General features: G+C 44.2%; 1 protein-coding gene across 1 annotated transcript; it reads left to right on the top strand.

The window, feature by feature from the left end:
* Positions 1-1,230: 1,230 nt before the first annotated feature.
* PITPNA (phosphatidylinositol transfer protein alpha) lies at positions 1,231-25,961 on the top strand. The gene is made up of 12 exons (XM_066201805.1): positions 1,231-1,383; positions 6,289-6,319; positions 11,940-12,085; positions 12,627-12,718; positions 16,307-16,314; positions 17,230-17,304; positions 17,663-17,746; positions 18,655-18,732; positions 19,595-19,705; positions 21,233-21,355; positions 22,087-22,156; positions 23,178-25,961. Exons 1-11 carry the CDS (start codon positions 1,364-1,366, stop codon positions 22,132-22,134), a joined length of 816 nt encoding a protein of 271 aa, XP_066057902.1. The 5' UTR covers positions 1,231-1,363; the 3' UTR covers positions 22,135-22,156; positions 23,178-25,961.
* Positions 25,962-26,087: the final 126 nt, after the last annotated feature.

The raw sequence follows: 26,087 nt of genomic DNA, 5'->3' as shown, positions 1-26,087 counted from the left end.
CAGCAAAGCTGCACGCCTCCATTATCCACGCCTTAGCTTGGTGATGCTAAATCTGTGGTGGTTTACTTTTCCAATCCAATAATGACAATCATTGAAAATACCATAAATCATGACCTAGTGACAAGGTGAAGCCCATGACCTGAAGCCACTCACCCTGTCTGACTGTAGCACTGACTTATCCCCTGGCTATTTGCGTTAATACCCATGTCACTCGTCATTCCCCTTCCCCACCCTCCCAAAAGAGGGGGGCCACGAAGTTGACAAAAATACTGGAGCACGTCCCCTATTGAGACAGGCTGAGAAATTTGGGTCAGTTCCAGCCTGGATAAGAGAAGGTTGTGTGGAGACCACACAGCCCCTACCTGTACCTGAAGAAGATGGTGGGGAGCCAGAAAGGGACTCTTTGTCAGGCACTGTAGTGATCGGACAAGGAGTAATGGGTTCAGACTGGAAGAAGAAAAATTTAGGTTAGATATTGGGAAGAAATTCTTCTCTATGAGGGTGGGGAGGCCCTGGCACAGGGTGCCCAGAGAAGCTGTGGCTGCTCCATCCCTGGAAGCGTCCAAGGGCAGGTTGGACGGGGCTTGGAGCAACCTGGTCTGGTGGAAGGTGCCCCTGCCCATGGCCGGGGATGGGACAAGACGGTCTTTGGGGTCTCTCCCAAGCCAAACCGTTCTGTGATTTAAGGAGAACATGATGGTGGGCAGGAGGCAGACTTCTGGGAGCACTGCAGGGAGACTTCTTGGGAACGCCACTCTCGAGCTGAAACAAGTAACAACCATTGCAGTTTGCACTTCTTGAGAGAACCTAAAGCAGCAGCTATAGTTTAAAACGAGTCGATGAGTTGACACAGAACAACCCGAGGGCTTGCCAGGAGACCCTGCTGGGAAGACTGCGGCACTGCTCCTCCGGCGAGCCCAGCCTTAAGGCTGAAACAGCACCGCGCGGTTTACACCGCATGAGAGAACCTAAAACACACGCACCAAAAAAAAAAAAAAAAAAAGAAAAAGAAAAAAAAAAAAAGCCACAACCCCCCCCCAGGCGTTCTGGTTTAGAACGTCACGGGCGAAGGCGGCAGCAGCCCGTGAGGGAGGCGGGGGGCGGGAGGAGCCGGCCCCGCCCCGCCCCGCCCCGCCCCGCCCCGCGCGCGGCGCGGAGGTGACGCAGCCGTTGCCGCAGAGACGAACCGCCCCGGCCCCCCCCCGCCGGCCCGGCCCCCCCGTCCCGGTGCGGCGCGGCGCGGCTCGGCTCGCCTCGGCTCGCCTCGGCTCGACTCGGTCCATCCCGCGCAGCGGCCCCGGGACGCGCCTCCTCTCACCTTCAGCGGCGCTGGCCCGGGCGGGAGGCTCGCGGCGGCGCCGCCATGGTGCTCATCAAGGAATAGTGAGTGCGGGGAGCTCCCCCATCCCGGCCCCCCTTTGAGCCCCTCCGGTCACCTCCGTCCGCGCCCCGGGGCCTGGCGCGGTGACGGCGGCGGGTGGGCGGCCGGGCTTTGCCCCGCACTGCGGCCGCGGGGAGGGAGGGAGGGAGCGGGGAGCGCCGTGAGGGCCGCGGCGGCGGAGGGGGCGGCAGTGAAGGTCACGGCGGGGCGGGGGCCGCGGCTGCCGGCGGGCACCGGGTCCGCTCGGCCCCTCTGCGGCTCCGCCGGGCCCCGCCGGTGTCCCCACGGCCTCCGCGGGCGGCTGGCCCCGCACCGGCTGTGCCGGGTGGGTGTTGCCGGTGCCCGAGGGCCGAGCCCGGAGCCGGGAGCCGGCTGGTTCCCGGCGGTTTCTGTGGGAGGTCTGAGGGAGGCAGGGGCGTCTCGCCCCCCGCTCGGTGTAACAGAGCCAAGTGTCAAGCCTGGTTTTGGTCCCCCTGCCGCCTTTGGCTGTGTAGTCTCCGAGGAGGGGACTCCCAAGAATGTCAGAAATGAGGTAGCTCCGAAATAATTTTTGCCTGTGGAAGCCTCACCTTGGAGTTCTTCGCTGACCCTGAGGCTGCTGCGGTTGTCCTGCCCCGCGGTGGGGATGAAGGGGTGGAAAACTGGCTGGACATGAGGGTGTGTAGCTGTTAGTCACGTTGCTTGTCACAGTCCTTGGTTCAGCAGCTTTGTGCTCGCTAATGTGGAATATACTCTTGGACCGGTGCACTTTGGCTGGGTGTCTTCAGAGCTGTGCGTACTCGGCACATAGTTCTTTCCTGAAGTCTTAAGGTTAGCTCAAGTGCATTCCCACCTTAAGTGCATTCCATCATTTTGAACTTCTTTTGGCTGATGGAAGAGGCTTTCTGTTTATTTTTTCTTTGTCCCCTTATAAAAGATACCTGTGATCCCTGTGGTAAAGTGGGTTTTGAGGTCTTCTCTTAGACACGTTTACCTACATGACTCTGTCCTCCTTACAGGAATTGCTTTGCAACATTATGGACCGTGGTGTGGATTTAAATATTAAAACTATGTACAGAGTTGTACTGATCCTTATAGTTGTCTTTAAACTTGGTTAACTTTTTTTCCCCCCCAGTCCTTAAACCCCTGCTATTTTTATCCAGACAATAGGAGTGTACAGTTCAGGAGCAGCAGCAGAGCTGCTCTTGGTAACACAAAAACACCATTTACCTTCTCTAGTGTTAAACTGGATAGCAGACAGAAACCTGGGCTAAGTGCTTAGTTTCAGGTGCATCAAAAGGTAATTAATTCCTTCTGCAACGTCTGTTTTGTTGATATTTTCCTATGAATTTACTACTTTCCCTCTTACAGCACGTTGGCTGGGTTATTGTGTATCTTTTTCACGCTTCGGCTCACAATCCCTTGCCCTGTACCACAGTAAAGCTCATTGTCAGTGAGCTGTGCTGTAAAGGTGAGAACTTATGTACGTTGAATTTTCAGATTTCTGACAGCATGAGCAGTTCATTTTCGTGACAATCATTCCCAAAAGTCGTTTTACTCAACATTATTTACCTCACCATGTCACCATGCCTACTGGTCTTTCACTGCCTGTTTCAGAAACAAGGTGTGAAGTGTAAATGTTAAGAATAAAGGTTAAAAGGCCAGAATTACTACATTGATTTCCTTTTACAGGTTTCCATTTGTATTTTCAAAAGGGTCACTAAACCTTTTTAGTGTTGCCATTATACTGTTTCTTTTCTTCCCTTTGTTTTGCCCTTGGACTTTTGTGGCTCTGAGGACAGTCAAGGTTGCTACTGGACTTTCCAAATGAACACTTATTTTTTACTTTCTGAGATTCCCAGCCGCCTCTGACAGTTGCACATTGTGAGTTATGTCACTCTATTGGCCCAGATTTAAATTTTCTTGGTGTTGTGCATCCCAAGTTGCCCAATTTACATCCTATTTGAGGCAGTTTTTGATGGAGCCTCATGTTACAGGGAGCAGTTGTTTAAGGCATATTGAAACCACTTGTTTTGGTGTGGGCTGGCTGTTGGAAGTGCTTTGCTGTTACTTATGTTAGTTCTGGTTTCATGCAGGTAATTACTGCCTTCCTACCATAGATGGTAAAAATCTAAATGATCTGTCACTTCATCTCATCTGAGCAGATTATTCTTCCATCTCTATGACCCCTTGTCACACTCTCCCTAGTAAATCAGATGGGTTTTATTATGTACCCTGTAAGTATTTTAGGAGCTGATACAGAAATAGAGCAATATAATAAAAACCTGATGTCACTTTTTATTACAGACAAGTCTGTACCATCATTTCTCTCTAGCTTCTTGTCCTGATGGTTATACAGAGATGACTTTAACACTTTCGTTTGATGTCCTGTCAGACTTTCAGGCTTATCTTGCATTTTTATCCATCCCTGCTGCAGATAAGCTGCATGGATTTCCTTCATTTGTTTGTGGTTTTTTTTGGTGTCAGGGTTTGTAAGTGCTGGCTGGAGTCTTGTTTGCTGTCCTTATTTTGATTTAAACTGCCTCAGAAGACCTTGAGGAGAATCAGAGTGTGGAGACTCAGTTCCCTTTCCTGTGAAGTGACGATATTGCCCCTGACCTTCCCTGCAGCTGTACTTCCCTTTGCTGTCATTTGAGGCAGATTTTAATCTAACAGGGATCTTAAATGTTCCCCACCATTTTAAGGCCAACCACATCATGTAATTTCTCATAAATTGAACAAGTTCTGTCCTAAAGTTAGGAATCTTTGTTCCCATTGCTGCTTCTGCAAAGCTTTTCCTCAAGATCCTCTTGAGGAGTCTTCCCTCCTCCTCCTTTATCACTTGACTACCTTTAAATGGTTTTCACCCTCACTTTCTTGGTTTGCTGGGCTGAACAAACTGTGAACCATTGATCTTGTTTGTCTTTCTGTTTCTCCATTGAACTCTAAGATGATAATTCACATTTAGTGTCTTCCAGTTTCCTAAATGGAATTTCATTCGCTTACAGCAATGTTTTACACCAGGTTTTCTGAAGAAAAAGGTTTTAACTCCATTCCAAAGAAATTGTTTCTTACCTGTTTCTTGGTCTTTCACTTTTATCATCCAGCCCCTCTTTTCATTCTTAATTTTTATCCAGTTAACTAACCCAACATCATGCTCAATGGCAAAGTCTACCTGAGAAAATCCCTTTCCTTTTTTTTTATCCTCCCTTACACCATACTGGTGTTGGTCCTCTTCCCTCTTGCCTTTCAGCAGGTATTTTCAGGAAACAATATGTAACAGTGAGTAAAACAATTATAATTCAGTGCATCCTACCAGCAAGTGGCACATGGATTTCCATGAATTGATCAAATCCCATTTAAAAATTGCATTTACTTCCTCTGTTTGGCAAGGAGTGCCGTGTTTCAGTAGACATGATGTAAAGAAGCACTCGTGATTTGGTCTTGAAATTTGTTGCCTTGTGATTGTTCTGTTGTAAAACAGTCCCTGTTCCTTCTCCATTCACTTTTTTGCATCATTTGTGATCTCTAAAACTCTTCCATACCTGAGTCTTTTAGCTGGTTTTTCTCCCAAGCTGAAAGACCAAGTCTTAACTGCCTTCTTCTCAGACAGAAACTTTTCCCCATCTCCAATCATCTTTTTTTAACTTTCTTCACTTGTTCTGTATCCTCTTTGAGGTAAGGTGACCAGGACTGTGGGCAATATTCAGGATGTTGATACGTGGGAGATTGTAGTGACATAATTCTGCTTTTGGTGTGTGTGTCTGTGTGCTGTTCCAGTTTCTAATATTGGATTTACTTTTTGAACTGCCACTGAGCTGATGTTTCCTGCTGCTTTTCCATAAAGGCACAAGATACTGGCAATGACTGGCTTAGGGCTCATTAACCCCATGTGTTTGGTAAAAACAAGTGTTTTTAGTGCATTCTTTTTTTTTATTGACACTGAACTTCATTTGCAGTTCTCAGTAGTTATTTCTGCAGTACTTTGCAGTCAGCATAAAGTGTTGGTGTCACAAGTAATCTTGCATAATCTGTACTCTTTTGCCCCTATTGCAGTTTATTCTTTTAGTAAAATGTAAAAAAAATTAATTACATTTTCACCACTATTGCTTTTTCAAAAGCTGTTTATTAATACAGAGGGCATTTTTTCCTGATTGTGTCCTAGTTTCTTTGAGACTAATTCCCCAAGAATTGGGAATTCTTCTGCCCATTTCTGTCCATTTCCTGTCTGTTTCTTGTGCTGGTTCCTTGTTCAACATCATCCTTGCTGAAAGCAGAAGTCCAACACAGATCCAGTTTTGGAGAAGACCTTAACAAGCATGTATTTCTGTTAGCTTTAAATTGATTCTTTTCCAAAAAAATCTGTGACTTCAGGCAGTTTTTGCTGTGTTGTCCAGTCAGTTGATTCTCAGAAGCATTCAGGAAACCACAATAAAAAAAGAAAATCATTTAAAGCAGTGGCAGCACCTTCCTTTGCAGCGAGTTCTGAGAAAGCTTTTCCTCTGCTGTTTCCTGCTGCTTTGGGACATGTGAGCAAATCGTGCAGTGCCTTGTGGCTACTGCAGATCTCTGCAGAATTGCTGAGGCCCACAGAAAGCTCCCCAGCAGCTTGCTGAGGAATAAGATGGGAATTACTGAAAGGATGGAATGAGAGGGATCACCGCTGTGTTGATGCTGTGTAGGTTTGTAGGCCAGTGCAGGTGTCACCAGTTGAATTGCAGAATTTTAGGAGAGGGTTGCAATTATGCTCTATCATGGATTGGTTCTCTTTGTGGTTGTTATATAAATAGTCTTTGGCCTGAGGAGTACTGGGTGGATGCTGGAATTCTGGGGAGAGAGGAGAGCTGTGCAGCCATTGCTGTGAGGAATGTGGGAATTTTGGGGCTGCAGGGGTATTTGCTAATTTCTGTCTCTGTGTTCCCTTCCAGCCGTGTTATCCTGCCCGTGTCTGTGGAGGAGGTAAGTTCTTTGCTTCCTTGCTTCAGGACTGTAAATAAACCTGTGATCAAAGCATGAACAAAACTGGAAAATGCAAGCTGTCTTCAGGAGCCCCTGTGAGCTGTTACTCATTCACCATCATTTTGACCAAATAATTGTATTAAGTCTGAGGGTGCCAATCATCTCTCTTATAAAACCCTTTCAGATATGCTGATTATAAATCTTGAGTTGTCAGGCTGTTTTCAAGTGCAGTTTTCCTTTTGATTAGTACTATTGTTCTTTTCTGTTTTTTTTTAACGTGAAGGGGAAGCTTTAGTAGAAATTCAAGTCACCTTTTAAACTGTGTTTTGCTGAAACTCTTTTGTTTTAAACTGTTAGGCAAAGATCAAGAATTACTTGTGACTTAGGAAGCTCATACAGCAAAAGGACTTTTTAAGACCTGTGTTATTTAGCTCTTACGTATAGAAAATTTTCTTGTTTAGATAGAGCTGAATTGAGAGAAGAAATGTAGTTTCTATTGAACAGGATGATTTTCATCACCAGACAGACCATGGAATAGCTGTGCAGACTCTGTGGCTGTTTCCCTCCTGTTTTCTCTGATTTGCAGCTTGCCTTTCCTTCCTCCCTCCTGCCTTGAACACCACTCCTGCAGAGAATCCAACCACATAAATGTTTGGATTTTTTTAATCTTTATATACTAACAAGGTGGAAATTGAAATGACTGAGTCAACAGCACTTCCAAAGTAGATTCCTTCTCCTGGATATGTTTTATTTTTTCCTTGTGATCCTTGGCTGTGAGCCTTGGGTTTGTGAACTGTGATCAAGGCCTTGTTCTAACTCTTAGGGGTAGCTGTGATAACAGCACTCTTGTTCATTTTTCTTTCCTCTGAATATAGCAGCTGCTGTGGCGTAGACAGTGGTGGGCTGCCTCATGGTGGCACTTTTTTAAGCACGTCCCTTTTATAACTCTCCCTCTTTTGACAGAACACAGTTTAGAACTTCATGTGGTGCATTTCTGCAGCCATCAGACTGGCTAGTAAAACAAAAGCAGTGTCTTGGTGGAGTTTCTTGTTCCTGTGGCTCAGTCTACTGTGACAGGTATCAGATGCTGACAGAAAGCCCAGACCTCTGATCAGAGACTGGGTTTAGATCTGTGTTCTATGTTAGTGCAAGAACAAGGCTGTTAATACCAGAAATTCTGTCTTTGCTTGCTCCCTACCTGTAGCTTTTATGCTTTCTGCCTGAATCTGTTTCAAGCAGTTTCAACAGAAGTCAGACTGAAGTACGAGAGGGAAGTTTGGATCTTTTATGGTGTCTGAGTGACACTCAAAAGGGCAAGTGCTTGACAGAGGAAGGAGTAACATGATCAGCTTTATCAAGTAAGCAAAGGATGCAAACTTGCAGGTTTGAGAGAGCTATGGGTAAATGGCAAGTTACTCAAGCTCAATGGACAGAAAGGACCTTCCCGAATAACAGGAACCCTGCCTTGTAGTGATATGGCTCCTTGGTGCCAAGCTGTGTAAATAGAAAGTCAAAGCATCAGCACAGAGATTGTTTCTTCAGGGGGGGTTAGACTGGATGGAGCCCAACACAGGGTTTTCCTGAGTTCTCTGATACTGGGATTAGCCTTCATCCAGTTAAAGCGAGTCCCTGGCTGTGCTCTCGTCCCTCCCTGGCTGTTCAGAGCCTTGTGTGTAAACTGCCTTTGTGAAAAACCAAGGGTTTGGGCTGTAGGTAAATCTCTCAGTCTCTGGCAACCTCCTTGTGTGAGGGTGCCCTGGGATTACCTGTTTCAGGAGGTGTGTTGCTCTACTCTGCATCCAGTGCTTGCCTTGTGGAGAGACCCCCAACCTGACCTGAAACTGAATTTCTCCCCGAACCTGTACAATGTCACTGTGTCCCATGAGTCATGTCCCTTTCCAAGGTCTGGTGTTTTTTCTGTGATAGTGCAGATTTCAGGAGCCAGTTCCCTAAGCTCAGAGGATTCAAAGTTCACTTAGTTTTGCCTATATACCTGGGTGTGCTTAAGAAGAAAGGTTCTTTCCAGTGTTGACTCAGAGGATGACTGCTGCTCTGTTTATTGCCTCATCTCCCTTCCTGTGTGCAAAGATGCTGACACATCTGTGAATCACTTGGTCACTGCACTGCTCTCTGTTCTACAAACCAGCTGTTAAACCTTCATTGCTTTCAAGGATTTCCTTGTGTACAAAACTCTTAAATAAGGCTCTGGAGACTTGTTATTGCTCTTGACTTGTGTAGCTGCTCGTGAAGCATCTCTGGCTAGCAGGAGGTCTTCTGGATTCATTCTTGTATGGTTGATTTTTGCTCTAAAGGTTTAAGAGTTCACACCTTCTGCATGCAGGTTGTTGGCAAAAGTCTGATGTTAGTGTGTAAGACAGGGAAGTAAATTAATTGAACCTTGAGACGCCGTGAAAGGGTTGAGGGAGTTTTCTGTGGGGCTCTGTGATATGCCAGGGATTCTGTGTTCAATCTCCACCCTTAGCAAATGGATCTTAACCAATAGTATGGAATTCAAGAGAAAACTAGTGATCAGGAAGGCATTAGGGAGCTGTGACTTAACACAGAGCTCAGTGCTGCTTACTTAGCCAAGATGGGAACCAAACAGTGCAAGAGAAGCCCTGGCGATGACTAAAACTCAAAAGCTGGCATGTAGGAGTTAGACTGTAGCAGTCTGTCTTCTACATGGAAACCCTGCCAAAACGTGGTCCTGCTCAAGTGCAGGCTGCAAGCTGCACTGCTGTGTTGGTTTATCCCTTGTCCCACTGTGGGGAGCAAAGGGAATCTTCTTGTTGAGTGTTGGGTGCCGGGCTTTGCTCCCATTCCCTGACCAGCGTCAGGTGCCAGCTTGGGGACTCGTGTGGGTGTCTCTGCCAGCTGCCACTGAAGTGCTGGTATGGATTAGAGCTGTGTGTACACATTCTGGGCTGCCTCTTTGTTCCTTTCACATGGCAAGGAGCTTGCCAAACACACAGGAATCTTATTAATTGCCTTCAAAGCGGCTTTCAGGAAAACAACTGCTCTTGAAGATGGTTGTGTTGAGATCAGGCCTGCTGGAGGAAATTTGGTGCAATGAGGATGTTCTCTCAGCTGTGTAAGAGGTGTTTGGCACCGAGCAAGAGGGATGATTTCCTGCAGAAGGGGAGTTTTTTGGAGCTCTCAGGTCTGTCTGGAGTCCAGATTCATAGAGCCAAAATCTTTTTCTCTGTTTACCTTTGCAACGAGAATGATGCGGGATTTGCTCCCTGGACAGTTTTATTTGGGCCTTTTCCTCTCTTATCAATGCGATTAAAGGCTCAGAAATAACAGGGAAGTTTAAATGGTGAAGATGTTAAACCAAAGGGTTTATCTTCTTAGTGTCTGAACTTTGACCCAAGTATTTGAAAGGGAGAAGGAATGAATGAGAGGCTGTTACTAAGAGGAATTAGTTTGTGCTCCTGGAACTCTGTCCTGGGACTTGCTGCAAAGCAATCAAAGCCATTCAGTCCTCCCCTGTAATCCTGTAGTTACCAAACTCATAATAAACTCTGTTCTGTGAGTATTTGTGTGACTCTTACTCTGCTAAAGCAACTTTGCTTCTAAGGTTTCACAACTCTCATGTTTTGCTCTTCAGGAGGGAGGTGAGTGTTCTGCTCTGTGTGGGTCATGTGTAGGGAGTCAGAAGGAAAGCAGTGTTGTGTGTGAAATGTCAGAAGTCAGAGACTTGTGTTGGCAGCCCAAAATCCAGACTGAAACCCAACCTGCTGTGACAGTGCAGGAACTGTCCAGCCAAGTGAGGGCTGCTCATGTAACCTGGGCCAGGATCTTCTGGAGACATCCAGCAGGGCTGCTGCTCTTTGCTTGAAAAGGGTTTGATTTTTGTTCTGCCCCACATTAGCTGAGGCCAGGTCACCTAGCCTCATTACTCTGGTTTCCATCTATTCTTCCAGCAGGGATAAATATTTCCTTGGCCTTTGTTGGCACCAGATGGCACAGAGTACCAGAGAGCTTTGGGTACTGTTGTTATTTTGGATACTCTGACAACAAAATTTAACGAGTATAGAAGTCTTCCTTCGTGGCAGAAGATGTTCCAGCCCAGTGAAGTATTTCTGGGTTCTCAGCTCTGAGCAGTATTCCACTTTTCCAGGCTGGGTTTCAGAAGTGCTATTCCTGTTTCTGATGCAGAGCCTTATGCTTTGGAAAAGGGAGATGGCCTGAACAGTGTTGCATTGCTTTGGAGTTATGTTATGGAATTTTGGGGGGGGGGTTGGTAGTTGGGTTTTTTTTTTTCCCAATCATTTCACTTCTGGTGCCAAACACTTCATGGTTTACCCTTTCAGATTGCCTCCCTGTACTGTTGCTTTTGGCAACAGTTGCTGTTTTGCTCACTTGAGAGTTCTGAAGACTTAACTCTGCTAAGTTAAAGCTCTTCCTTCTAACTCAGTGGTTTAGCTTCTTCATCCTCAAACTTTGCTCATCTAACTTTGCCTCAGAGAGACCTGTGTGAATTTTCTTCATTTGATCATGGGTTTTTGTGAGCTCTGCATTCCCTTTTTCAACTGCAAGAGGCAAGAATGTATTAATCTTTAGATCTTCTGCAGAGGAGAATGTTCTCTTCTGCTCATTTTCTTGATTTTTCCTCTGCTCTGCCCTTGGAAATGTTTGTGAATGCCTCTTATGAAAGAAATTGTGTAGTTCCAAGTACATTAAGTGATTTCTGGGAAATAACGCTGCCAAGTGAGTGTGTGTAAGAGACTGAGAAATGATTTTAGGGTAAGAATTTTACTGTATGTTGAAATTTTGTGCTCTCCCTGGTAGTGGTTTAAGCTTGTGGCTAAGAGGAAGTCTGATACAGAGGAAAAACAACACAACTCAAACCACAGATAATAGGAAAAATAATAGTGGGAGCAGTGACAACACAGATCAACTGGTCATTTGGGACTCTGGCTCAGTTATTCCATTTAGATAAATTTTCAGAATGAAATTTACTTCGGGCTTTATACTCAGTTGTTTGAACTGCACGTGGGGGATGCTCATCTTGGACCCTCAGTGGCTCTTAAGCTGTGCCCATTTAACGAGTTTGTTTCTTGAAGCACTTAAATCAGGTGGTGCAAGTACCCTTTATCTTCTTGTCTCCCTTGTGAAGTTTCTCGCTCCCTTCCCTTTTACCCTGCTTCTTTTAAAAAAGCTTGGTGTGAATTTCTTTGGGACTCCTGGATGGCAGCACTGGGTGCTTATTGATTCAGGACTGGCAGTGCCTTATTCTCAGTTTTCTGGGGACAGCTGTGTGCCAAAAAGAGTGAAACCCAGTGGATTTTACTGTAGTGTGACTGGGGTCATCTGTGTTTTCTTACTTTCTGATGCTCCTGTCATCTTTCCTGCATTCCCCTGATTCTCTGTTGGTTTGGAGCTTGAGTTTGAAGGGTTAAAGGTAACTGCCTTACTGGCAGTGCTTTCCTCTTAACTACCACTCAAGCTTTCTATCTCAAATGAAATTAAATGAGCTGCTTATCTGCCCGTACAAATGCATGTCCTTTTCTCTGCCCTCTCCCCGGGTAATAAATTTGTCCTTGGCTTCTTGTGGCAAAGTTATTACTTCAGCTGAATTATAGCCATAGTAATAATGTGTCTTTGACTTCTCCAGTACCAAGTGGGGCAGCTGTATTCCGTGGCAGAAGCCAGTAAAAATGAAACTGGTGGAGGTGAAGGAGTGGAAGTCCTGGTGAACGAACCCTACGAGAGAGATGGAGAGCGTGGGCAGTACACACACAAGATCTACCACTTACAGAGGTATGGGAACCCTTCCATGCCCAGAGTTGGGCAAGAGGAGCCACAGGAAGGTACAGTAGGGTTTGCAGCAACTGTTAATCAGAGATTATGTAAGGGCTGAAAGATGCAGAGGTAAGGCAGGAGTATAACAGCACCTGGCAGTGAGCATCACTGGGACACTCACCCTCCCCTGTAAACGTGGCTGTTGTCCCAAGAAAATCTGGCTTTGAACTTTTCAAAGCAAGTCTGATCCTGCCACCCAGTAATTTTCATACTTGAATTTGGCTAAAGAGCAAAACACCTCTTAGATTTCGACCTGCTTTCAGCCTCTTTTTTTTTTTTTTTTAATTTGTTTTATCTTTCATTATGTAAAGAAGATTTATATTAACATGTCTGGTTTAGTATTTCTGGTAAACATTGTAATGGGGTTGGGGAGAGCCCTACCAATTTCAGAATTGTGCAAATCTCTAGTGTTTGCATCCCAGGTGGTGTCCTGCCTGTCTCAGTTCTCATTCCATGTAGTCCTTATCAATGCCTTTCTCCCTATTTCCAAATTCTGCAGCAAAGTGCCAACATTTGTGAGAATGCTGGCCCCTGAAGGAGCTCTGAATATACATGAAAAAGCATGGAATGCCTATCCCTACTGCAGAACTGGTGAGTGCCTGAGGAGGGCCTCTGGATTCTCCCTTTTTGCTTTCTAGGGGCAGGGGGAAAAGGTAGGGGAAGGTATGAGGAAAGATGCAACCAGGAGAGAAGCTGTTTCAGCTCTTAAATCTTGGATTTCTGTTCCCTAAACTCTTTGTGTGGTCAGGAAAAGCAAAATACAGTGCAGAGAAGTTAAAAGAGCTGCCCTTGTCTGATGCGCTGCTAATGAGTGACCTTCCTCTATGAAAGGAAAAGAACAGACCAAGAAATATCTGTTAGTCTTCCTAAAGGAATAGCCGTGTAACACTGATGAAGTAAATACATGAGGGGTGATTTTATGTGCTCAAGTGCAGCACAGGCAGGTGGGAAGAAGTGGAAGAGGTGAACAGGGCAGTTCTCAGCTGCCTCTAGCTTAGTGCAGGTGAAGGGAACAAGTGTTAAGTGATGGGTATTTGCTCACTTGCAGGATCTGAGGTCAGTGAGGGTTGAACAGAGAATGCAGCAGTTGAAGTGAATCCATCTGTAAAGGCAGGGGTGAGGCTCTGGGAGCTGTGTAAAGTGCTGAAATAATGTCAAACCCATTTTCTACAGGAGTGGTTATTTTTTCTTACTGAAGTTACCAGCCACGGTGTTTAACAGCTTCTCTGGTCTTCACTGCTGTAAACTGAAGATTTGACTTTGCCTCCAAAGTTATGTAGTGGTTTTGGCAGCATTTTTTGCTGTTTGTATCTCTGAAGGATACATTTTCTGCTAGTTGGTAGTGGTACAGTTGCTATGGGAATGAGACACTTAAAAATTCCAACTGTTCTTGAAACTTAATATATAAAAAACCCCCTTTTTGAACAATTTACTTAAGTGAAATTTAAATGAAGTGTTTTAAAAGAGGGAAAAAGCTCAGCAGTGGGAGAGGATAGTGTTACTTCAGTCTGTGAAATGACATGCAGCAGTCTAGTGGAATGGATATTTCAAATACAAAATTGAGACACTGCCATCAACTTTAGAATAAATTTTTAATGTCTCACAGAAGATGTGGAAACAAAGTTGTTTGCAACCTTTCTGAGTTTTCAAGCAGTTTTCTTGCTGCATGTTACTTAAATTAGTAAATGTCTAGCTCATTTCCATGTTAAGCCCACTGAGCTGGTTTAAATGCCTGACTGTATCCTCCACCTCCTCTTCCTTCTTCACCAATATCTGAAACAAAGGTATGAAGTTACTTCTTTTATTATTCTTAAGCTGCTTATCCTTCAGTTACACACTAATATAATTCTACTGAAGTGGAAAACGTGAGATGCTAAAATCAAGTACAAGACTTTTCAACACAATCAAAGAAATTTCAGATTTTAATATGCTATAAATGATAACAAAGCCAAAAAAGACCCCACTCAACTGTAATAAACAGCAACATAAAATGAGATAAAAAGTGCTTTGTTGTGGGGGTTGGAGCAGAAGGCAGTTTTGATGCGGAGGCTGATAAATCTGTTTAGAGAATCTGCCAGCCTGACATGAAGCAAGAGGAGCTTGGAAAAGTTGCTGAAACCTTCTCTTGGCTGGGATTGGGCAGGAGGGGAGAACCCTTGGATGTGAGAGAGGACCCTTGGATATGTTGTGGGGCTGCCTTGGGCGTTCCCATTTTCCTTTGGATGCTCTCAGGGGTTTTGGTCGGCTGTGAGCAGGCTTGGACGCCCTGCTGTGAATCTTTGGGCAGCAGAAAATGCTGTGCTGGCTTAGATTGGATTCTCACTAGAATCTGAAATTTAGGAGCCAGGGTCCCAGCAGGAACTAAACCTGAGTGTAGGAGTTGCTGGTTCTTCTGCCTGTGCCCTCCTGGCTGAGGTGGTGTTGCTGTCCTGTCCCTAGAGCACAGCTTGCTTGTTCACAGAGCCTTCTAAACTGGAATAAAGCAGTGCTTTTACTTAATTGTGCCTTGTGGTATTTTTTTTTTAATTATATGAGTTTATCCTTCTTACATTTCCCTATATCTCCTCTGAGAAGCTCAATTAATATGCATATTATGGGCCATTATCAAAGTAGTACTAGAGAATGAGGGAATTTAAATGCCTAGCTTATAACTTTCTGCAGTTCTGCATACTTCTTTGTGCCATAATATGTTGTTTTTATGTACTTTGAATGGAAGCCTTGCTTAGTTCCTTTGAGAGTATAAACTGTAAGTCAGGTTGTTGTTATTGTATGGTTTCACAACTTCTGCAGTAAAAATGAAATGAGGATTGTCTAATAGTTGTACCTGTGGGCTGGTGCCAAGGGGAACAGTGTTCTTCTCTGCAGTCTGACTTAAATATTAATGTTGCTTAAATGTTTTTAGAAAAGCAATTTGATGTGTGTTCCACTCTGAGTGTAACCATGGCCCGTGGCCAAATGTCAAGAAACTGAAAAGTTATAACTGCAGTTGAAATGTGTAGGAGTTGCTGCTGTAATGCCTCAAGAAGCAGGTCCTAATTTGTAGCAAGCTGAGCGTTGAAGTTTGAGTGGACATTTCTGAAGAGATTAATTTGTTTCTTCACAAATGAGGAATCTTCCCCACAGGGAAGAAGTTAAGGAGGTGAAGGAACCTGTTTTGAGGCAGCTGCATAGTCACAGCACACAGTCATGGCAAAGGGGGAAGGCCCTGGTTTATAATTATTGCTGGTTTATTCAGTATTTTGTTGGGACTAGCAGGGAAAAAACCCATTTCCTTCTTGCAGAAATAATGAAATGTTCTTTGAGATGAAGTTCAACCTTTGAAAAATTAGCCTCAGCTTTGCCTTCTTGTTCTCTCCCTCCAGCCCAACATGTCAGTCTAAATAATTGGCTTTCTGTAAAATTGCTGTAAAAAGCAATTTTCACATTCTAGGGGTTGGAACAGTCCAAGCCCAGCAGTGGGTAATTAAGGCAGCTGGATATGCATGACAGGTGATTTGGGATGGTAACTGTCTCCAGGATACTGGCTTGGAAACTCAAAAATTGTTACAATACCTTTAAAACCAAATTGCTTCTTAATCAAACCCTGATGTTAGACTTCAGGACAGACAGAGAACTTCACCTCCAGCTTCAGACTTCCTTCTGCTTGAGTAGAATTGCTCAGTTAGAGCAGATGCTGACTGTTACAGGATCTTTAATTGCTTTTCTGTGTTGAATAATTGAGCCTGGGTGTCCAGGGAGTTCAGTTACCACGAGCAGCAGAGATGCAGAGGGTCTGGTTACTCCAGGCAGAGCTGTACTGGCCTGAAATCGAGCGTGGGTTTCCTTTGGAACTATGGAGAGATTCCTTATCTGCAAGCTGAGAAAGGATTGGTAAAATGCTGTCAGCTGAGCATACTTATTCCATCTTCTCATCCAGCTGGCTGCAGGCCAGGGAGCACAAGTGGCAGTGCATAATTAATTACTGCTCCTCTGGGTTTCTCCCAGGCTGAGAATTTCCAGAGAAGTGGGTGAAGTTAGCTGGGTTTTATCAACTTCCATGTCTTTTCCCTCAGAGGTACCTGGGAAGCTGCAGCTGTCCCTGTTTGGCTGAGAGTGGGAGGAGGGCAATGGTTGCTCTACAGTCTTTTCTCACTAAAGTACTGTGTCTCTTTCTTTCCATGTGTTGATTTCTTGGACCAGTTATTACAGTAAGTACTGCTTTTACTGCTAATCTGTGGAATAATATCTGAAATGAAGTGTTCTGGGTAGAAGAGGCTCTCTAACCTGAGCTAAAGGCCCTTTAGCTTTTATCATTGTAAGATCCCATCGATTCACTGCCTTTACCAAGTGTGGTGTATCCTTGTGACCATGGACAGAGATCTGTCTGTGCTCAGCAAAGCTCAGCTTTACAAATGGGAACAAGTAAAAGCCAGTTAGCCAGGTAGCTCCTGCCATGCTGTCCCCTTGATTAATCTCTTCTGAATTTGATATTTCCTTTCTATGTGCTGAGTGTTTCACTGGCCTGTGCTTTTGTCTCTGCTCCCCTGAGGGAGGATAGGGTTACCTTTGGGAGCCCTTTGCTACTCACAGTAATAGTGAGAAATGGAAAGTTTTTTGCTTACTTGGCAGAACTGTGCTTCTTGTGCCTTCCCTTTCAGTGTGAAAAGCTCTCAGCACATCAGTTAATATTGTTATTAATTTGAAGAGTTGCATCAAAATATGTACTCAGTGCTAGATCAATAATCTCTGTGGAAAGATAATTTCTGGCTAGCTAACTTATGTTACCCTTTCTAAACTCTAAATAGAGTGGCAGATATTGTCCTTTAAAGAAAAAACTGTTTATAAACTCCAAATGTTTCACTTAAACAATAGAACTTACAGGGTTTTTTGTGAACAGCTTGTGGTTTGTTTAATCTTAAGTAATTAATGATCAATCAATTTTGCTGAAAGTGATGATCTGGTTACAAATAATTCTGAAATTTCCTAAATCAGACCTCAGTCAAATGGAGAATTCATTCTTTGAATTATTCAATTCTTTGAGTTGACTCTCCTAATGCTTATCTGTGTAATAAGAAGACAAATGATATATCCTAGAATAACAAGAAGCTTTATTTTGATGACAGAATGAGTATATGAAGGATGACTTCCTGATCAAAATTGAAACCTGGCATAAATCAGATCTTGGAACACAAGAGAATGTAAGTGCTTGTGTCGTGTGTTTTACTCATCTCTTTAATGTCACAGTGCTGCTTTCTGTGCTGGGTTAGAGAAATTCTGTGTGGAGCTGTCTATTCACCATGTTCCTGCATTTTAAATGTTTGTCTCACTACCTCCGTTCTGTTGGCTTCTCACATCAACTGAATAAAATTGACCCCCAAACACTTATTCTGTATGAGCACTTTTGCTTCTTTAAAAACTCTCCCGTTGTGTGTTTACTTCCCTGTAGGTGGGAAGGGGAGCTCTGGGTATCTGCATTTCCATCTGGCTTTATATTTTCTTGGGCTGGGCATGTTCTGTCACTGAAGCAGCTCCTTGAGTGCTGTTGTTTCCCTTCAGGTCCATAAACTGGAGCCAGAGGTATGGAAGAGTGTAGAAGCCATTTACATAGACATTGCTGATCGGAGCCAAGTACTCCCCAAGGTATGGTAGGTGGGTAACAGCTCCCTGGGGGGGAGGCCTTGTGTTTAAAGAGGGGATCATGGACAAACTCTGCTTCCAGGGATGGTCACAGACAGCAGGACAAGTGAGAGGATGGACACAGGAGGAAAGGCGTTCCTTAAAACTGCTCATGCAAGCAAGAGGAAAAGCTCTTTTAAAAACTGTCAGCACTGCCTGTAAAATGTGTTGCCTGTGCATGTAACAGTGTATTTCTACAGCAGTGCAGCTGACTGAAGTGCTTGAATAGCAGGAAATGGCACTCCCCTTTCCATACAGGATCTCTCTTAAATTTCCCCCTTTTTGATGCTGACCCCTGGCTTCACAAGTGTATCTGGAAATGATGTAGCCAACACTTGGTTCTAAGAATCACTCCTGTTACTGTGAGAAGCAAAGGGGTGTTTCTTTACAGGGAGGAAAAATCAGCTGTATAAAAATGGAATGTTGGTTGAGTTTCCTGACTTTCAAACAGTGTTTGATACAATTTTCATGGTAGTACTGTGAGTCTGGCTGCACTTTTCTTCTAGTGAGCAGCATGTGAGCATCACACTGATACAGAGCTGTGAAAAATCCTAGATAGCACAGCTGCTTTCTCTTCCAGCAGTGTTGAGCTCCCAAAGAACAAGAGGTTACAGGAAGCATATCCTACAGGCCTTCTGATAGCCTTACAGAGGTCATATCAGTTTGTTATCACTTCTTCATGGGTCTAGGATACAACACACGTGGGATATGCATTTCCTTGAAAAGTGTCTGACCTAATGTTGAGGTTTGAAAACAGTAGTTCTTGAGAAGGCAGAGATTAGTCTTGGCCCAGGAAAAGAAATCCTTTTTGCGAGAGAACATCTGGGTAAGAGTAGAATAATTTGAGTTTAATCTTTGTGTCTGTCCAATAGGATTACAAGGCAGAAGAAGATCCAGCAAGGTTTAAATCTGTCAAGACTGGACGTGGACCTTTGGGTCCCAACTGGAAGGTTTGTATTGATGAGTTCAGGAACTGTACTGGGGTTTGGAGCCAAAGATACATCTGGAAAACACTGGAATCCCTTCTGCAGAAAGAAATGCAGAACTCAGCCCTGATTCTGTTCTGATTTTAAAAGAAAGAGCTTCGTACAAAGAGAATGAGTTCTAGGAAATCTCCAGAGCTGTCTGGTGCTCAGCCCAAGGGTTCACCCAAGAGAATTCAAGTATGAGATAGCTGAGTAATGACTAGCAGTGTTTACCCTTTCACTGAAATCCTTGGAATCTGAAGACATTACAAATGCAGATATACTACCAGTCTTTAAAAGGGACCCTGAGTGGGATTTGGGGAGCTACTGGTGTGCAGGTCTGATTTCCAGCAGGCAAACTTGGCAGAAGCTGAGGTTGATAGGATTCACTTGGGAAGAGTGGTTATGGCTCCTGTAATAGGAAATAGGAAACCTTATGGAGTTTTCTTTAAGGCTTTATAATCATGACTCAGATGATATAATCTAATTCCAAAATGTTTTAGATAGGGACTTTATCAAGAGACTTTTAAGGAAGCGAAGTAGCCGTGGTATAACAGTGAAGACACTGAAAGACATAATGTTAATGGAAGAAAAAGTGGACAACAGATGAGAGGAAGGAGTAATCTGTTCTCAGAATGGAGGGAAAAGCCACCTGTGAAGGAAACCAGGGTCTAGTTTCATCATTCCTTGAAAAAGGGTGAGCAAAGGTGTGACAAAACTTGTCAACAAAATACAAGAAAGGTGTAAGGATGCAAGAGGATTGTGGGGAATTGTGGGAAGACTTCACAGTTAGGGCTGAAGGAGATGGAGACAGAGGCTTAATGTGAATATCTTTGTGTCTTTGCAGAAGGACCTGGGGAAGCAGTCAGATTGTCCATACATGTGTGCTTACAAGCTGGTAACAGTCAAGTTCAAGTGGTGGGGTCTGCAAAATAAAGTGGAGAACTTTATACAGAAGGTGAGTTCTGTGATGGGGAGAGGTGTGGGAATGGGGCATGTTTCATCACCCACCTGCTGTAGGGGCGATGCCTCTGCCTGAAATTCTGCAGTCAGTTAAAGCTGGGTTCAGTTCACTGCTAATCCGAGGGCAGGGCTGCCTGGTTGTTCTGTGAATTGGCAGTTGAACATTTTCACTCTAATATCTGAAGGTAAATTGGCTGGTTTGTGTTGTTTAATAGGTCAGAATTGCTGTCACTTGGTTGTTGATTTGTGAGTGATGAGGTGATGCATTTATACTGGAATTACATTGTGTAGGGGCAAAACATTTTTGTGGGGAGATGGCTCCAGCTATTTGATCCTGATAAGCTGAGGATCTTTCTGGCAAGTCCTGGAGCTCTAATCACATTTTCCTCTCCTACTCTGCTGCTTGAAAAACCTGTGTTAAAAAATAAGCAGATGGTGGGAAACCTTATTAACTTAAAACATAAGTGGTACCTTGAAAAGAACTTTTTTGTGGCAGAGTCACCCATGAGCTGCAGCAGGATTTTACACCCGGGAATGGCTGTGTGTGGTTTTCCAGGCAGTGCTATGTTCATAAAACTCCTGTGCCTTCAGATCACAGACACTTCTCAGTGGTTAATACTGATAAACCACAGAGCTGCCTCTGCAAAAGCAATTCTCTGCTGATACAATCTAAAGGCAGCTCCAAGGGGGAATGACCATGGTGCCGCAGGATTTCAAATACCTCTAACAAAAGCCCTGAATAAAGCAGCGTCTTCAATCCCTTTCTATTTATGAGTATCTACAGGTTTGCCTGTAGATACTTGAATGAAAGTATTCAAGTTGCATTTGATGAGATACGAAACCATAACTGGTAAAACTGAAGTATTCTTCCTTAATTAGGTCTTTCCAAGAGGCATTGTATATCCCTGTCTAATATAACCTTGCCTAGGTTATCTCTTATAAAATGGAAATAAATTGCTCCAAACCTGGAGTAGCTTGTGCACAATAGTCACCTCTGCTGAAAGGTTTCTAGCTCTGAAAAACAAGTCTAGGCATTTTTTTAGGTCACTGCAAAGGAAAAAAAAGCCAAGATAGGTGCATGTCAGCCCTTTACACTTCCTAACTTCCATTTTTTAGCAAGTTAAGGATTTTAAAAATACCTGTTTTTCCCTTTTTCTGCACTTCTGGGCCAACTTTCATGCTGTAAGTAAACCCAACTTGGAGCACTTTTTTCAGTCAGAACAATACTGTCAAATCAAAGGAAATTCACTAATTCTTTCAGTGCAGTGTGCAGACTGCTGTCTAGGTTTGGTGGAAAAAAAAAAAGGCATTTCTCTGGGGATTCAAGGCTCTAGATTAGATATTCTGATAAAAGAATAAAAATTAGCTATCTCCAGTTTCCAATTGTGGCAGCTAGATGGAAAGGTGGGCGAGGGAGCTGATTCTTCAGTGTACACATCTCTGAAAATTGTTACAATGCCTTGAGCTCCATGGTAATTGCCCTGTGACTAAGCTGGTTTATGTTTTACTCCTCCTTTTGCAGCAAGAAAAGCGGCTCTTCACAAACTTCCACCGGCAGCTCTTTTGCTGGCTTGATAAGTGGGTTGATCTGACTATGGAGGACATCCGTAGGATGGAGGAGGAGACCAAGAGACAGCTGGATGAGGTCAGTGGCAAAGCAGGGCAGGTGTGGGTTGTGTGAGAAACTGCTTCTCTCCAGCACAGCAGAGAGGAAAGGCTGCAGCATTGTCAGGGCCTGGTGTGAGCTGTGCTCCTGCTATTTAGGTCATGCTGTGTGTGCTTTGAATGATTGGCCATGAGTCCATCGTGCTGGCATCTCCTCCTAATCATTATGGAATTCTCCTTCTGTTTGTTGTTGAGCCAGTAAATGTATTGAACCACAGGTAATGAGGGGCTGAATGGCAATGATTCATTTACTGCCTCAATATCTTCTGTTTGCTTTTACTCAAAGCTGAATGGTCGATTTTGTCCTCATTAGTTGCCAGAAACCTGTTGAGTAAAAGGTTTTTTAGCTCTAAGTACCATAAGCAGGTAGTGGGGGTATGTAACAGGATTCTTACTCTGAGAAACACAAGTTTGGTAATAATGAGAACCTTGTTCCGTGGCTTGTGTCCTGCCCTGCACCCTTCTCTCCCTTCATGCCTCAGGATATTTCATTATAGTTTCATGTACACTCTTGCCCTTTGGATAATGGTTCCAAATCTGTTGCCAACCCACAGCTTTACCAGAAATGATGCTTGCATGTGCATTTCACAATCACTGACTTGAGGTGCTGAGATAGAATCGATGTCTTACACACAGAAGGTGCTCCATCCCGATGAATTTTCAGATAACACACGTGAGAATCAGTACTTGAACACTTGTTTCCTCTTTCAGATGAGAGAAAAAGATCCAGTGAAAGGAATGTCGGCTGCAGATGACTAATATGACTCCTTCCTTGTGCACTGTAGGTATCAAGAGGTTTGACAAAACTCTGTATTGCTCTATTTGGTTTTAAACCCCCAACATTTGCGTGAGAAATGATCCTGTTCATAGCTTCTGACAGGCAAATCTGTGCTATTGATTGTTTTTATAGTGAAGCCATTTCACTGACAGGTTGATGAGGAGGTTTACTGCCTCGTTTCAGAACTATTCTAAAGAAAAGCCTGAGTGAAAAGTGTAAGAAAAATGTGTTAGAATATTCTGTAGATTTTACTGCTATTCTTATTTCTGTAATGCATATGTTGCTTTCCACGACTTGCAGAGAAACTTTTGTCAGTCTCAAAAAAAGTGAGTTAGACATGCAGACGTTTAGAATGCAGTTGGAAATTGAACATTCCAAGCATATTTGTGAGGAATTTTTTTTTCGATTGCTTGTTAGCAGTATTTACTAATGGGCCAGGTCTTGGAGTAACACTTGGGCATTGCAGGAGAAGCAGCAATGACAGTTTTAAAGCTTTTGGCTTGTTTCTTTTCTTTCTTTCTTTTCTAATATGTCATCAGTTTGGGGGCTGGCTTTGCCATATTTTTCTTAGATACTGCAAAAATGTGGTATGGTGTTATAGAAGTAAGAAGGCAAGGAGAAAAAAGGGATTGTCCATTTATGTTGGGAAGAACAAGTCATTAGGGCAGTAAAATGCCATCCTAGTTATCCTTGGAAGGAATGGGGTGGGGCAGAACCACATCCTCGTGGAGTACTGACTGTTTACCTCTGTTTGCCCTCTGTTATGTGCTGGTGGTAAGTGGGGAACACGAGGTGAGGAAGTGTCTGAAGGGCTGTCTTTTGATAGAAATATTTTGACTTTTGAATGCAGCTACAACCACTTGATTTTCTTGTCTCCCGTTTCCTCTGGATCGGTGCTGCAGTGTAACCGTGCATTGTCTGCCTGGCGACAGCGTGACTCACATTTGCTCCCTCAAGGTTGTCTGACGCTTCCCTTGGCACAAAGTCATCCTGAAACGTTTCCCTGTGTGTCTCTTTGTTTCAGTTTGCAAGACAGTCGTCAGGAAGGCCCAGGGAATCCACACCCTTGACTGACGGACCATCTCTGGATCAAGCCTTTCTCTGTCCAACCGGCAGGCGATTTTAAACCTCCCATAGCTAATTCTAGATGCCCCTTAATATTGTGAGCAAATAGACAGTCTGGTACTAAGCACTCCGATGTTAGCACGTGCATCCCAGGGGGTTTCCCCCTCGGGGCCGTGTGACTTAGAGATCGCTGTATTTACGACTCCTCCCTCCTCTTTTTTTCATTGTGTTCAGACCAATTTCCATGCGGCCCTGTTTGATTTCCAAGTGACATTTTTAGCTCAAATAGTCTTGTGATGTGGTGACTTAGAATTTTTTTTTTGTTTTGGTTTTGTTTATGGTTTTGGTTTTTTTTTTTCCAAGTGGGATAAACTGCCACCTTTGTTTCTGCCCAGCCCTTCGCTATTCTTTGAATGTCTGTTTGGAGAGGGAAATTGTCCATATTTAAAAGTGCAAAACTCTTCAACGAAATGTTCTGCTCTCACCCTTGCTCCCAGAGGGAAATATTTAATGGCAGGTAACCTGAGTACAAAGTGAGGAGCAGCCAGAGAGTTCTTGGTTTGTGATGAGTTGTGATTTGTGGCTTCTGCAGGGCATTACTTTGTTCTGTCTTAACAAACATGAACTAAAGACTGTCCAGAAGCTGCAGTCAGGCCCTGCACTGGGGCCTTCAGCACTTACATGTTAAATTTCCATTTTAGGGGTCTCTCTGGCCCACGTAGCTCTCTTGTCCTCCAGCTGTGCATGTCAGTCTTACAAAATCTTTCTTGATATATGTTGCAACTTCCTGGTTCTTTATTTCTTAAGACTTCCCATAACTTGCAAAGCTGAAATGGTTTTGAATAATAATAACAATGTGATTCTTCCTGGACAAATTGGGATGTTGCAAAGGCTGGTGTGCAAGTGAGGTCTTGGCATCTGGTTACGTCCAGGTGCCCGGGGTGGTGGTTCTGCTCAGCAATAATATTCTTCCCATTGCAAGACTGACTAAAATATCTCCTTTTGTGCTGTAAGAAAAGCAACTTATAAAGACCTGCAGTTTTCTAGGATATCTGTTGATAATTATAAATCATAGAGGATGCTGTTAATGTAAAGAGCTCTTCTTATTTCATGAACTCAAGTATTTACTGTAACTATCCTTATGTTGATATCAGCTTTAGACAATCAACTCAGCAGAACAGAATCAAGGAAATTCTGCTTTCTTCAATACATATGAGAAAAAAAAAAATCTCACTTCTGTGCTTATCCCTGAGGCCCAATGTTTGATTCTTTTCCCTCCCCTAGTAGTAATAACTTTATTTTCCACTTCTGTGTTTGGCAGCACTAACATGAAATCTTGTATGCCAAACAGTCGTGGGTGTATCACCACTTTTGAGGAGTCTTTTTAGCATTCTGTAATACACTGACTCCTCCAGCCCTTCCCACTCCTGCAAGCAGGAGATCCTGAAATGATCCCATGCCCTGCTGAACAAGGCTGTGCTGGGATCAGAGCTGTTTCCAGTGTGAGGGAAGATGGGAATGCTCTGGAGGGAGAGGATGGCGTTTGGTTTCTGGGGAGGGGGCAGTTTATCCCTTTAGTTTTAGTTTGTTATTTTGCCTTACTCATGTCTAAGTGCAATAAGCTCTGAATTGTACCAGTAACTCTGGCAGGCTCTTCTCAGTGACCTCAGACGGTTCTGTGGGGTTGGGGTGGGGTTTGAGGGGTTTTAGCAATCTCACCAGGAAGAAGTAAAACACGTTTATTGTAAAATAGGTAAAGAAACTAAATTTTAATCTTTGAGGCTATTTGGGACCAGGATGTTTCATGCAATGTTGTATAGCTGTTCCAGAAGTATTCTAGGAGTGTAGGCCCCAGTTAAGAGTTCTTTCAGTTTGAAGTATTTTTAACAGAGAATTTATGCACTGACTTCTGTTCGTGTTTGTTGGTTACGTTTTGAGGGATTCTTACACTTGAGGGCAACCTGAGAATACACATAGCACACTTGTTCTTTCAGTTTGTGTTATCCAAGAGGCTTTCCATCTGATGGCACTAATCGCCCTGGAAGCAGATTGTAACATTCCACCATTGCAATCCTTTTTTGATCCTCTGATTTCAGAGTAAGAGCTTTTACACAAAGCTTTCCTGATTAGTGGAAAAACTTGGAGGGAGGGGGAGGAAACTGCAGGAACTTCAGCCTGAATACTCCCCCTCTGCTCCCTGCCCTTTGTTTTCTGTCCTTCCAATTTGATCCTAAGTGAAAGCATCCCTCAGCCTTTGGATAGACAAATCCTGTAAAGACCCTTCAGTCTCAACGCTTGGTTCCTGCTAGTGAGCATAGCAAAGATCACGCAGCGTTCCCGTGCCGTATCTTCCATCAGCTTTGGCGAGAACCCCCTGGACCTGCCGGCTGCCGGCGGGATCGGCTCCATCCAGAGGGGCTGGATGCGCCGGGATCGCCACTCCCATCCACGCCGGGTGGGTTTGGGGCTCCGGGGCAGCCCCCTCGCCCCAGCCTGGCTCAGGCTGGGTTGCTGACAGGGCTGCTGGCTCCTCATATCCCGCAGCCCTCTGGGTTCATCCCGCCGGGCCTCCCGCCACGTCCCGCCGGGTTCTCCGTGCTCTTTTCCTTTGGCGACACACACTTTGTAGAATGGGTTAGATTATCTCGTCGTTTCTTTAAATGTGAGTTTGTGCCTTTTTTGTCTCCTAAATCTTCCAATACAGGCATATTGGAAACGAAATCTAATAAAATACTAGACAGAGCCTGTCGCCTCCGCCTCCTTTGTTTTGGGGTTTTTGCGGGGTTTTTATGCGGGGTCTCGGGCTCATCCTGGGGCTGCTGTGGGTCCTCCCGGCCGGCAGGGGGCGGCGCGGCGCGGCGCGGGCCCG

This window comes from Chamaea fasciata, unplaced genomic scaffold (genome assembly GCF_029207755.1).
Source record: "Chamaea fasciata isolate MVZ Bird 193981 ecotype frontalis unplaced genomic scaffold, bChaFas1.0.hap1 SCAF_21, whole genome shotgun sequence".
In the NCBI taxonomy this organism is placed as follows: domain Eukaryota; kingdom Metazoa; phylum Chordata; class Aves; order Passeriformes; family Sylviidae; genus Chamaea; species Chamaea fasciata.
This window is presented reverse-complemented; position numbering and strand designations above follow the sequence as displayed.

Excerpts from the sequence above, each read along its gene's own strand:
- PITPNA (XM_066201805.1), top strand. The coding sequence starts at position 1,364 with ATGGTGCTCATCAAGGAATA. Across the intron at positions 17,305-17,662 it reads ATCTTGGAACACAAGAGAAT|GTCCATAAACTGGAGCCAGA; the intron begins GTAAGTGCTTGT and ends GTTTCCCTTCAG. Across the intron at positions 17,747-18,654 it reads GGAGCCAAGTACTCCCCAAG|GATTACAAGGCAGAAGAAGA; the intron begins GTATGGTAGGTG and ends TCTGTCCAATAG.